Genomic DNA, 13,774 nt, shown 5'->3' on the forward strand with positions numbered 1-13,774 from the left:
AGGAAGACGGCATTAGCAGATCTTTGTCTTTTTTAAGTATTGTCATAATAATTTCTGTCGAAAAAGATTCCGTAAAGGTATGGGTCTCCTTTGCCTGGTCTACCACCTCCATATAGAGAGGCATCAGTAAATCTTTAAATTCCTTAAAACTCAGTGGAAACCCATCCTCCCCTGGAGACATGTTAGTCTGCAGTGAGTTCAATTCTTTCCCTATCTCTTTCACTGTAAAGGGAAGATCTAGGCCTTTCTGTTCCTCTGGGTTTAAATTTGGCAATTCTAATTTAGACAGGAACTGGCTGGCTTTATTGGACCTCCCGTTAACTCTGATTTATATAAATCCTCATAGAATTCCCTGAAGGTTTATGCGCGATCCTGCCATTCTGTTTGTATTTCATTGATCATCCTTGAGGCCTGTTCTGTCTTCTGCCAAGAAAGGACTTTATGGGCTCTCTCTCCCAGTTCATAGAACTTTTGTTTAGATCGCTTTATGGCCTTTTACATAGTATACATTAGTAGCATATTGTATTTCAGTTTTTTGTTTGTTAAAGCCCTATAATGGTCCTCTAATCCCTGATTTTTGGAAATCCTTTTCTAGACGAGCAATTTTCTTTTCTAATTCACCCACTTCCCTCATTTATTCTTGTTTAACTGTTTTGGTATATCCAATTATTTGACCTTTCAAATATGCTTTGAGGGTGTCCCATAGGAGGAATTTATCTGGAGTAGAGGTACAGTTGGCCTTACAGAATAAGTCTATCTGCCTTCTTATAAAACTACAAATCTCCAACTTCTTTAGCAGCAATGTTTTAAGATGCCATCTGTATGCTGTATCTTGCTTATCTGGCATTTCCACTGTTAATATCAGGGTGAATGATCTGAGAGAAGTCTCTCCGTGTACTCAGTCTCCATGATCCTACCCTCTACGTGTGCTGAAGACAAGTAAAAATCTATTCTAGCGTACGAGTCATATTGTTTTGAGTATAGGAATAATCCTTCTCACTTGGTTATTTCTACCTCTACACGGCTATCAAATTTAGCACCTTCATACAGGCATTGGTAGCCCTCAATGGCTTTGTTTTAGTTATTGTCTTTGTTGACTTACCTAAGACAGGATCCAGACAAAATTAAAATTTCTCCAAATCAGAATGTTCTCTTTTCCATCTGCCAATCTTAGGAAAATAACCTGTATAAACATTTCATCATCAAAGTTGGGGGTGTACACATTTACTAAGGTCTAGAATTCTGAATATATCTGACTGTGTACCATTAAAAATCTTCATGTTCTGTGTGTGGTCACATTCTGCATTCTCATTGGACATTCTTTCCCATCAGAATTGCCACCCCCCCCCCCCCCTTGAATTTGAGCTGAATGAGAAGGATATAACCTGGCCCACTCATCCCCTTTTTAGTTTTTGGTGTTCCTTCTCCATTAAATGTGTTTCTTGGAGAAAGACCAGATCTGCTCCCAATTTTTTGTGTGTGCCAAGACTTTTCCTCTTCACCAACCGGTTCAAACCATTAAAGTTGAAACTAATGTACTTTATACTCTTAGCCATTGCCCCAGAGACTTACAGACTTGTGTTTCCCCCATACCTCCACCATCCCTGTCCATCGTTCATCCAACCTTTTCCCTTCAGCCATCTGCTCCAGCCTGCTGTGTCCATGACAAACCCTGGGAAAACAAAATAGAAACAAAGACCACGAACCCAAAAGGACAAGTAGAAGAAAAAAAAGTCAACGAAAAAGGAGGAAATAAAATGGAAAAAAATAACACAAAGTACTACATCAAACTCCGACCCCTTGCCAGTATGTATCCATGTATCTAATCTCCTTCCCTTTAATCTTTCCTCTCTCCCACCTCTAGTGACTTTGCCCTCCACATTGTCACCATCCTCCTCCTTACCACTGCTGTGCATTTTATACCCATCTACCTTCCACACCTCTATGGCCTCACCTCCCCCCACCCCCCCAAGACCCCTGGACTATTTCCCTTTTTACAAATTCTCCCAGTAATGTGTTTATTCAACAAACAGTTAAACCCACTATTCCTATTCTCATATGTACCTATTACTTTCAATATATTCTTATATTCAACAAAACATAAGCATTACCCATTTGGCACTATGCACAAATATACTAACTCTTACAACCAGCAGATGCTTTACAAACTCCCAGGCCTCTTTGACCTCCGACAGGCTCTCGCCCCCTGGCATTACGATTTTTAGAGTTGCTGGATATCTAAGGACACTTTTGTACCCTTTATGCTTGGCCATTCTTTTTATTGGCTCAAATTCTTTTTGTCTTATGAGGGCCACACTTATGTCTGGGTAATATAAGACCTTATTTCCCTCCAGCTCCATCGTGCCTCCCCCCCCCTCTAACTTTCGCCCCAACAGCTGCTGCCCTTAGAATTTTCTCATGGTCCTGGTGATGCAAAAGCTTCACCAGTACCGAGTGTGGCCTTTGACTGGGGCCTGGGCGTGGGAAGGGGGACAGATGGCCCTCTCTACTTCCCCCAGTTTCTCCCTTCCCAAGACCTCTGGGAGCCAGCATTGAAAAATTGTTATGGGATCCCTCCCTTCTTTACCTTGCGCCAGCCCCACAATTTTTATGATATTCCTCCTGCCATGGTTTTCCAGAGTGTCTATTCTCTCCCAGAGGCATTCCCTTTCTGCCTCCCATGTGCTGACCTTCCTTTCCAATTTACTTATTCTGTCTTCATTGTCCCCAGTCCTTTCTTCCACTTCAGACAGCTTTCCTGTCAGTCCATTTAGGGCATTTTCCCATCAATCCATTTTATTGTACAATTCCCCTGGTTTTTTTTCTTTTAGGTTTCTGACCAGTCTCTGCTCCATTCTTTCCAAAACCTTTAAAATGTCCTGTAGTGAGGGCTCCATGTCCCCTCACCCTCTTGCTGATGCCATGCTGCTCTCCTCCTGGGTCCCTGGTCTTCCCTGTAATTTTCTCCCAATACTGCCTCCAACTTCCTCGTCAGAGCCATCTGCCAACACAGGGCTGATGTCTCCTGCACCTTCCCATACGTCACTCCTGTTGCCTGTCACGTTCCGCTCCTGGGCACTCTTCTTTCATTGTCCTCAGGGTGGGGGGGGGGGGTGGAAACACAACACATTCCCCTCTCCAAGGACTGGACCTCTCTGCAGGCCCATTGCCCCCCCAACAATCAATCAGGGACCGTGTTGCCTCTCGTTCCCGAGTCGGCTCACCTCCTCCTGCCCTCCAGAACGAGCCTCAACCACGCTAGGTTAATCGTGCCTCTGTTAATGGGACCTCTCGGGCTTCAGGCCTGGACTTGGTGTTGTAATCTTGGAATCCACAAGGCAAGATGGACCAGGTACTGACCATTCCTCCTACCATGTTGGCTGCCTTTGCCTGACTGGTGCTTTTCTTTCCCATTATTTCCAGGTAGGAATTTTTATTTACTTGTTTTTATTATTTTTGATGTTTATTTTTCTTTTTAAACTGTTTTTGAATCTCCTGGTCCAGTTGCTCTGGGGGTCGACGTCCTGCTACTCTGTCCTAATCACGTGACCCCCTTGTAGTGCTTCTTGATGTCACAGTGAATTAAATTGACTAAATAATGGCTCAATGATTATGGGGATCTTAAGAAGTCACTGAGCTGAATCACCCATTCTTCAGTTCTATCTCAAAGGAGTTGGGCACATATTACATATTGTCCTGCCATTGTATAGATTATTAAAAATGTTTGATTCACTGCAAAAAAAACTGTCAGAAAACTTTATTGTTGTAACCCAATAAAGTTATGCACATCCTCATCAGACTGTTTCCTCAGTCCAATTAGGGTTGAATTAAGTCTCCTAGTGGGGAATTTGGGAAAGAAAATTTCACCTTTGTAATTGAATTGTTTTATTTCAGGATTGGCTCACAGCTGAAGTCACTGGAGTTTATTGGACTGGACTCAATGATCGTATAACTGAATCAGATTTTCTCTGGACAACAAATGATTCTCTGAATCCTGCCTTGATCCCGTGAGTTTGTTACAGTTATTTTATTACATATATTTTAAATGTATTTGTATTTCTACATCTGGAAATGAACAAACAACAGAAGAACCATAATTATCTAAAATGACAAAATTGTATAAAGTGGAGGGTTCAAAGATTTGATGCCTGCATCCTAACTGGCCCTGAACTGGTATGTTTTAGCAGAGGTACAGCTTAAGAGAAGATGAGGAAAATCACCTAAAAGCAGCCATGAGAAAAATATGCATGTAACAACACAGACTTTCTGAAATAGGCCTGCTGTAGATAAGGAAGGCAGAAAATATGGCCTTGAAATTGTTCTTAAAGTCACAATATATCAAAAGGATGAATGGAAACAAATCCCAAAGAAAAAGAGAGAAGCAGAACTTCCTTGAAGTGGTCTGATGGAAAAGGAGATGAATTGAGTGAAACTTGCAATGAACATCCACAGGACAACCTTTACCAACCTGCACTGCCACAACATACTGCCATCTGACAATAAAGATGCATGATGGAATTCTGGAAAATATGGATCATTTCTTGACAAAGACACATACTGAGTGTGAAATTCACCACTGCATTTAATGAGCCAGCACAGCTTTTGTTTGATTGAGGAAAGATATTTGAAGATCAAGACCTCAGATTTGACACAAAGCTGATGGTCTACCAGGCAACAGTGATCCTTGTCCTCTTCTGTGTTTCTGAGTCCTGGACTATCTACAGGTAGTATGTCAAGGTACTGGAAAAATACCAGCAATTCTGTCAAGTCATCGTTGATCCAGAGGAATTGCTAAGAAGAAGACAGTGAGTAGAACACAATGATATGCAGCATAGAAGGGCAGATGCAGTCTGGAATAATTGTGCAATTGGAAGTTCAGTGTAAAGTTGACTGACTTTCTCTGTGGAATAATCAAGGCACATGTCTAAACTTGGTTTTTCGATTTTTTGAGATCATTTTTTTAAAGAAAGACTCCTTTCTGGAAACATACCTTGAGGAGACATTGCTCCTCTGAGAAATCTAGATAAGATTATGGCTCCCTGTGAAGCCTGGGTGCTAAATCCTTAGGGGGTTTTAATACACAAAAGATACATATTGCTTACTCAAATTTTTAAAAAAGGTACAGTCCTTTTATGTAGCCCAGACCAGTGCACCAGCTTTCCAGGGCAAAAGGGGGCAGGATGTCTAGCATTGCAGTGGCCGCACTGCAACACCCCCGCCACCCCGCTGCCTAATAGCTCCCTGCCTCGCCTGACAACACCCCCATCCCGCTGCTAGACAGCCCTCCAGCCCGCTGCCTGAAAGCCCTGCAACTCTGCTCCCTTCCTCATCCATTCCTCTCCCTCTCTATTCCCCTCCCTACTATTCTCCCTTCTTCTTGCCCCATCTCCCCTCTATCAGCCCCACACTGATCCCACTGCCCAGCTTCATCCTGACAGCCTGTCAGGGGCAGGCGGTGTGAGGGAGCAGGGCAGGGGATCAGCATGAGAGAGCAGGTGGCGTGAGGGGCCAGGGTGGAGTGAGTGAGTGCAGCCTGACAGCTCAACCAGCCACTCTGTGATAGTACAACGGGGAAACAGGGCTGTCAGTGTGACGTCAATCATTTTACCTTCCTGCTTGGAGCTGCTTTCAGTGGCAATCTTTTTATGCAGGAGGTGGAGCGACATCGCTCTACCTCTGACACTACCCCACTAAGCGGAGGAAACATGGAGCAAGTTGGACCAGCCTATCCTTCCTTGGGCCTTTTAGTGAGGAAAATGGAGCGATTTAAAGGCAGTCTTTTCAAATTGCTAATTTTCACAATAAAGGGGCCTCTGGTCTGACATCTGCCACATGTTCCCAAGAGGGCCTAGGTCGGGGGTAGTCTTGGAGCCCAGCTGAGTTCACTCATTAATCCCTTTGCGGTGGTAAATCGACAATTGGCTTACCAGGGAGGCTTTGCGATGTCAGCGATCCATCTCTTTTTCAGCAAGGAGTCCATGTCCAATACTTGCCAATTTTGACAAGTTTAAATGACAGTCTATTTCCTCCGTTCCCCCCCTCAGTTTGTTAACATCTGTCTTGTGCAACAAGAACATGAGCAGATGTGTAATTAATGGTCATTTACTTAGCGAACATTTCACACAATAGTTTTTTTTTACCCTGTTTATGATTTCCGGTTTCATTTGAGAACTTGGCATGTTGGCACAAAAATCTGGAATTTATTACCCTTCTATCAAATCGTGGTGGACTGTTGGGTGAGTATTTATAAACTATTTGACATTTCTGTGCAAAAATCAAGTTATGAAGTTGTAACATCAGCGCTTATCGACAGAGTTGTCAGAATGCCCAATAAACACCAGAACAAACCAAATGAATAGGTAAGGATTCCACTTTAACAATCTTATTCCAACTTGATCTTTTGGATATTGAACCTATCTTGTACAGCAGTCAACAAAAGAAAATAACATGGAACAATAAATGTTCACTCTTATAGTTTCTCCTTGTATGTAATATCTTTTATCAAATAAAATGACAATACTTGTGCAAAATGCAAGCATTTGTTGTAATCTTGATTTCAACTAAAGATATCTAACCAACTTATTAGACAAATCATATTTATTCCTTGCTGTTCAAATGACATAAGCTGTCCTTGCTTGTAACAATCCTCGATACACCTGATCCCCTTCCAGCACCAGGTGTCTAGGATCTTATTATCTAGAGTCATGAGTATTAATTTGTTTTCGGTCAGTCAAGGCACTTTAGGAGATAACCCCACCTTTATTCCAATATATTGATTTTTTACCACATCTGAATTACATTTTTTAATATCCATTTTCTTCAAATTCAATTTTGCATCCAATTTATATATAAGGTCTCCTGCTATCTTTTCTCCTATCCTATGTAGTCCATTTTGTGTCCAGGAGGGGTACCAACTCCCTCAAAATGACAATAAACCTTGACTGGGCTGCCCAATAATATTTTTTAAAATCCGGCTATTTCAGACCTCCCAATTTATTATCCCAAGTCAACCTTTCTGTGGAGATTCTAGTCACTTTACCATTCCACAAGAAACTTCTGACACATCCGTTGAGCATCTTAAAGAAGCTGGAGTCTTGGGATCACCTTCATTTTAATGCAATTAACTCTGCCCACCAAAGTTATGGGTAGGGTTCTCCAACTAACAAGATCCTCCTCAATCTTCCAGAGCAAAGGGAGATAACTGAGTTTGTATAAATTATGTAAATCCTTATCTACTTTTATCCCCAAATATTTAATGCCCTCTGGCAGCCATTTAAATTGACTCCCTTGTTTGTAATCCCCCTTTATCAAGGGTATGATTTCACTCTTATCCAGATTTACCTTACCCCAGAGATCTTGCCATAATCCTTTAGTGTGATCCTCAGCCTGGCCAACGGCCCCACCAGGTCAGTCAAATATACCAACACTTCATCCATGAATAAATTGATTTTATGCTCCTCCTAGCCCACTTTTAACCCCTTCATGTCTGAATCCCTTCAGATGGCTTCTGCCAGCAATTCAATAGCTAGTATGAACAACACTGGGAACAGTAGACAGCCCTGCCTAATGGACCTACCCAGCAGGAATACTGGAGACATTTGTCTAATTTCATGATTTCAGCTTGTAATGTCCTTACCCAATTAATAAATGGTTGTCCCAATCCAAATCTCTCCAGTACTTTGAATAAAAAAATTACACTCCAGTCTGTCAAAGGCCTTCTCTGCGATCAAAGCTATGACCAGACCTAGATCCACCCCTGATTGTGCCTGATGCACTATATTGAGTAATCTACATATATTTTCTGCTGATTGTTTCTTTTGAACAAATCCAGTTTGATCTGGATTTGTTAACTTTGATAAATATTGAGTCAATCTATTTGTCAAATCTTTTACTTTAATTTTATTATCTACATTCAATAATGAAATGAGCCTATAGCAGCCAGGGTTCAATGGGTCCATGTCATTTTTTAGGATCGTCATAATAATTGCTATTGAGAAAGATTCTGTGAGGGTATGGATCTCTAACACATGTTCCACCACCTTCATAATATGAGGCATTAAAAGATCCTTAAACTCTTAATAAAATTCAGCAGGGAAGCCCAACCTTCCCCGGTGATTTGTTAGTCTGCCAGGGCTTTCTCAATCTCCTCTCTAGAGAAGGGGCACTCAGCTTTTCTTGTTCATCATGATTCAAACTTGATAGTTCCAAAGTAAGCAAGAAATCATCTATTTTAGAGGAGTCTCCCACTGATTCTGATATATACTGTTATGAGTACAGAGGACCCCAAAACCCAGCAGCAATGAAATTCACCAAGACAAATGGTTACTTAAACAAAGTTGCTTTTAATTATTTTTAAACATGATAATAAAATCAAACATTAACTTATCACTATTGACTTACTTAAGCTAACTTAACCCCCTTCTAATTCTAAGCGCATGTGTATGTAAGTTCAGAAAAGTTCTTTGGTTCACACTCCAATCTCACTTCTCATTCTTCCAAGTTTACTGGTTGCAGGCAATTCTTAAACTGTGCACAGAATTTAACATTATAAAGTTCACAAGGCTTTGGTGCTTGAAAGGTAAATGGTTACTGCTCAGGAAGGTTCTTGTGGGTTTTCAGAGAGAGATATGTTGTCCCAGGACATCCACAAGTGATTCTTTTTCAATCAGCCACTCCAGTGTCTTGCTGATGAAACTTGCCCCCTTCAGGGTTCTCCAGATGATAACCTCTTTCTTTCAGGTCACCACAGAGTTTCTATTTATATCTTTTATTCCAAGTGAAACATTAAACAGCCAGTCCTCTTACATGAACCACAAGGACTTTGACCAGGCCATCTTCCAAATGAGGCTTTCCACAAGCTTGCCAGCTTGTCCTGTTCCAGTCCCAGCTGCTGTTGCTGGCTGTAACACTGTAGAAGTGATCTCTGTGTGTGTGTGTCTCTCTCTCTCCTTGAGAGAAAACCTGTTTGACTCTGATGTCCCAGATAATGAAGAGATCAAAGGCAGTGTAGTTAAACACATATCATGGCTTTTATTAGGAGACACTCAGTAGTACAATAATGAATGATAATGAGTGCGTACACAGTTATAGTCAAGGGGGAGTGCCCTTGGTGGTAGAGATAATCCATGTCCAATGCCAGTAGTGCAGACTAAGCATAGTGAGAGATTGACAGCATGACACAGATTTACCACATTCTCTCTACTTGCAAAACCACATGACCCTCTTTGAACAGCTCCAGGCAGTCTGTGGCTCCAAGAAGATCTTTCATCTGCTGCCTTTTTGTAAACAACAGTGTATTAGTGAAATCTCTTTGGCACTCTTCAAAACTTTTGCAAAAGCTGTGGAGCTAATATGTCCAGCATTATCAGAGCTCCATTATTTTAAATAAGATCTGTTTTAAAGTGTATGTATGTGACCTACTCTAACAAACCTTTCCCAATTTATCTCCCAAAAACATATCTATATACTTTGTCACAATACAGCTCTGTATAGAACTTTCTAAATGTTTCATTTACCTCCTTTGGTTTATATGAAATCTTATCTCCCCCTGTTGGAATTGCATTCATTGTTCTTCAGACCTCTTCTACTCTCACATACCAAGACAAGACTTTACCAACCTTTCCCCCAGCTCATAATACTGTCTTTTAGATCTTAGGATCATCTTTTCTATCTTATGTGTTTTGTTATGGAGTCAGAGGACCCCAAAAACCAGCAGCAAAAGATATGCGCTACAACACAGGGTTACTTAAACAAAAGTAGTTTTTAATTATATTTGAACAAGAAAACAGAATTAGACTTTAACTTACTACTTAACCTACTTACTTAATCCCTCTTCTCTAATACTAAGCACAGGTGTGTGTGTGTGTGTGATGTATATTTAAGATTAGAAAAGTTATTTGGATCACAGTCCAATCTCACTGGTTGCAGGCAATTCTTGTACTGTGCACAGAAGTTAGCATTAACAAAGTTCACCAGTCTTTGGTGCTTAACAGGCAAATGGTTACCACTCAGGAGAGTTCTTGCTGGTTTTCAGAGAGAGATTCCTTTTCCAGGACATCAGCAACTGATTCCTTCTCTATCAGTCTTGCTGACAAAACTTGCCCCCTTCAGGGTTCTTCAGATGATCCTCTTCCTTTCAGGTTTCCTTTCAGATCGCCATTCTTCTCCTTTGACCAGACAGCCTTCCAAAGTTTGCCAGCTTTGTCCTTCTGGAAATAATTTCTGTGACTTTTCTCTCTGTTTCACACCCTCCCTCTCTGAGAGCAAAATACTTCTCCTCTGCTTGCAAAGATCACATGCTCTCCCAGGCAAGCTGCTGTTGATACTTTGTTGCCTCCTGCAAAAAGCATTTTGCAAAAGTCCTGTAAATTTCTGTTTTAAAATGTGTGTGTGCAAACTGCTCTAACAATTCCTCCCAAACCACCTCTGAATACTCTGTCACAGTTTATATTGTGTTATATTTAAGCTTTTTGTTCACTAAATTGCAATATTTTTTCTCAGACCCCAATCTTTGATAGACTTTTTCCAACTGGGATATTTCTTGCTCCAAACCTTTTATTTCTTTCATATGCCCGTTTTTAATTCTCTTCATATATCCAATTAGCAGGTGGAGGCCCTGGTCCGGGCAGAAAAAGGAGGGGGCGGCTCTGGTCCGGGCAGAGGCAGCCTCCTAAATAGAATAATACCTAGTGTCGCCGAAAATGTTCTCCCAGAATCACAGTGCGGCTTTCACGCAAACAGAGAAACTACTGACATGGTCTTTGCCCTCAGACAGCTCCAAGAAAAGTGCAGAGAACAAAACAAAGGACTCTACATCACCTTTGTTAACCTCACCAAAGCCTTCGACACCGTGAGTAGGAAAGTGCTTTGGAAAATACTAGAGCGCCTCGGATGCCCCCCAAAATTCCTTAACATGGTTATCCAACTGCACGAAAACCAACAAGGTCGGGTCAGATACAGCAATGAGCTCTCTGAACCCTTCTCCATTAACAATGGCGTGAAGCAAGGCTGCGTTTTCGCACCAACCCTCTTTTCAATCTTCTTCAGCATGATGCTGAAACAAGCCATGAAAGACCTCAACAATGAAGATGCTGTTTACATCCGGTACCGCACGATGGCAGTCTCTTCAATCTGAGGCGCCTGCAAGCTCACACCAAGACACAACAGCAACTTGTCCATGAACTACTCTTTGCAGATGATGCCGCTTTAGTTGCCCATTCAGACCCAGCTCTTCAGCGCTTGACATCCTGTTTTGCGGAAACTGCCAAAATGTTTGGCCTGGAAGTCAGCCTGAAGAAAACTGAGGTCCTCCATCAGCCAGCTCCCCACCATGACTACCAGCCCCTCCACATCTCCATCGGGCACACAAAACTCAAAACGGTCAACCAGTTTACCTATCTCGGCTGCACCATTTCATCGGATCCAAGGATCGACAATGAGATAGACAACAGACTCGCCAAGGCAAATAGCGCCTTTGGAAGACTACACAAAAGAGTCTGGAAAAACAACCAACTGAAAAACCTCACAAAGATTAGTGTATACAGAGCCGTTGTCATACCCACACTCCTGTTTGGCTCTGAATCATGGGTCCTCTACCAGCATCACCTACGGCTCCTAGAACGCTTCCACCACCGTTGTCTCCGCTCCATCCTCAACATTAATTGGAGCGACTTCATCTCTAACATCGAAGTACTCGAGATGGCAGAAGCCGACAGCATCGAATCCACGCTGCTGAAGATCCAACTGCGCTGGGTAGGTCATGTCTCCAGAATGGAGGACCATCGCCTTCCCAAGATCGTGTTATATGGCGAGCTCTCCACTGGCCACCGAGACAGAGGTGCACCAAAGAAGAGATACAAGGACTGCCTAAAGAAATCTCTTGGTGCCGGCCACATTGACCACCGCCAGTGGGCTGATATCGCCTCCAACCATGCATCTTGGCACCTCACAGTTCAGCGGGCAGCAACTTCCTTTGAAGAAGACCGCAGAGCCCACCTCACTGACAAAAAACAAAGGAGGAAAAACCCAACACCCAACCCCAACCAACCAATTTTCCCTTGCATCCGCTGCAACTGTGTCTGCCTGTCCCGCATCGGACTTGACAGCCACAAACAAGCCTGCAGCTGATGTGGACATTACCCCTCCATAAATTTTCATCCGCGAAACCAAGCCAAAGATATCCAATTATCTGGCCCCTTGAATAAGCTTTCAGTAAGAAACTATTGGCATTAGAGGGACAGTTAATCTCATAGAACAAATCTATCTGAACTCTAATGAATCTACAAAATTCTGGTTTTCTCAACAGCAATGAATTAAGGCACCATTTATATGCAGTGACCTGTGTATCTGGCGTTATAATGGACAGAGTCAAGGGAGAATGGTTAGAGAATAACTGATCTGTGTACTTGGTCTCCACTATCCTACACTCCAATCAGGCTGATGCCAAAAATAAATCATTTCTAGAGTAGTTATTGTGTTGTCTCAAGTAAAAGGAATAATGCCCCTCCCTCTCAGGTGTTGCCTTCCCCAGACACCTATTAAATTCAACTTTTTCATAAAGGCCAAGGTAGATTTGGTTACCCTAGCCCCTTGTTGCTTTCCTCGCTAACTTGTCCAACCAGATCCAGACTAAAGTTAAAATCCCCTCCAATCAAAGCATTCTTAAACCTCTCTGTTGCTTTCAAAATTATATTTTGTATCAATTGTTCATCATCGAAATTCTGGCCATAAGATGCCTATGATATTTGACAATGAATCATCACAAATCTCCCAGCCAGGTCAATGATCACCCCAACCACTGCCGGAACATTTTTTCCTATGAGGATAGGTACTCCCCTGGCTCTGGAATTAAAGGAGGACATCACCACCTGGCCCAGCCACCCCCTTTTTAACTTTATATGTTATTGATTTCTGAGGTGGGTCACCTGTAGAAATACTATATCTGTTTGCATTTTTCTCTTCACCAACCTGTTCATCCCATTTACATTAAAACTCACAAATTTAATTGCCTTAACCATCACCCCAGAGCCTCTCCATTATTTTCCTCCCCTTTTTCTTTGATATGTATCCTTTATCCAACTTATCTTTTATGGGTCTCAGATGCAGACAGCTGTGCTACATATAAAACCTAAACAAACTAAAAAAACTAAAAACAACAAATCAGAAAAAAAAGACAAGTAATGCCTCCAAATAATGTCTAAAATAACCTGAAAATGTTGATGAATTCATAAATTTACAAATAATGAATTTTAAGTGTTAATTAAATCCAAGTATTGTAAGATCCATTTCACATTCAGCAGCAGCTTGTAAATGTGAGTTTCCAAGGAGTTAGGGGAGATAATGGGGTGGAAATGAGCCACGATCAATGTTTCAGGTCAAATTTATTTAATATTATAAAACAAGTGGGTTAAAGTACTACTGCTTTGTCACTCTATACTGTGCTTGCAAATATCAATACTATTTTTTCTTCCTCCCAAAGGCTCCCTTACAAGCAATTCATTCATTTATCTTGCCCAAAACTTCTACCATGCTAGACCAACGATAATCAGAATATATACCTCTGCATCTCAACTCTAAAGTTATGGCATTTTACTGGTGGCAGTGGCACTTCTTGTCAGTATGTAACGTGTCACTTGCAATGTCATAGCTTGGTGCGAGACTCCACCCCCCTTAAAATGCCTGGTTGCCGATTTTTCCAGCTAAGTAAAATTGTGGTGTGAAAGACCCGGGAGGTGCAACCTTCCCAGGAACTTCATCTGGGTCCCAGGAGGGTCAC

General features: G+C 41.8%; 1 protein-coding gene across 6 annotated transcripts in view; it reads left to right on the top strand.

The window, feature by feature from the left end:
- The window catches only part of LOC138761668 (lectin BRA-3-like), a 123,511-nt gene that overhangs the window by 50,199 nt on the left and 59,538 nt on the right, over positions 1-13,774 (top strand). For all 6 annotated transcript variants that reach the window (XR_011356421.1, XM_069934240.1, XM_069934230.1 and 3 more), the window contains one exon: positions 3,895-4,007. Coding sequence is in view for 5 of the 6 variants with exons in the window: in XM_069934240.1 (XP_069790341.1) it covers positions 3,895-4,007 (113 nt within the window). In the remaining variant the exon portion in view is untranslated. The remainder of the gene's footprint in view (positions 1-3,894; positions 4,008-13,774) is intronic.

Source organism: Narcine bancroftii, chromosome 1 (assembly GCF_036971445.1).
Source record: "Narcine bancroftii isolate sNarBan1 chromosome 1, sNarBan1.hap1, whole genome shotgun sequence".
NCBI lineage: Eukaryota > Metazoa > Chordata > Chondrichthyes > Torpediniformes > Narcinidae > Narcine > Narcine bancroftii.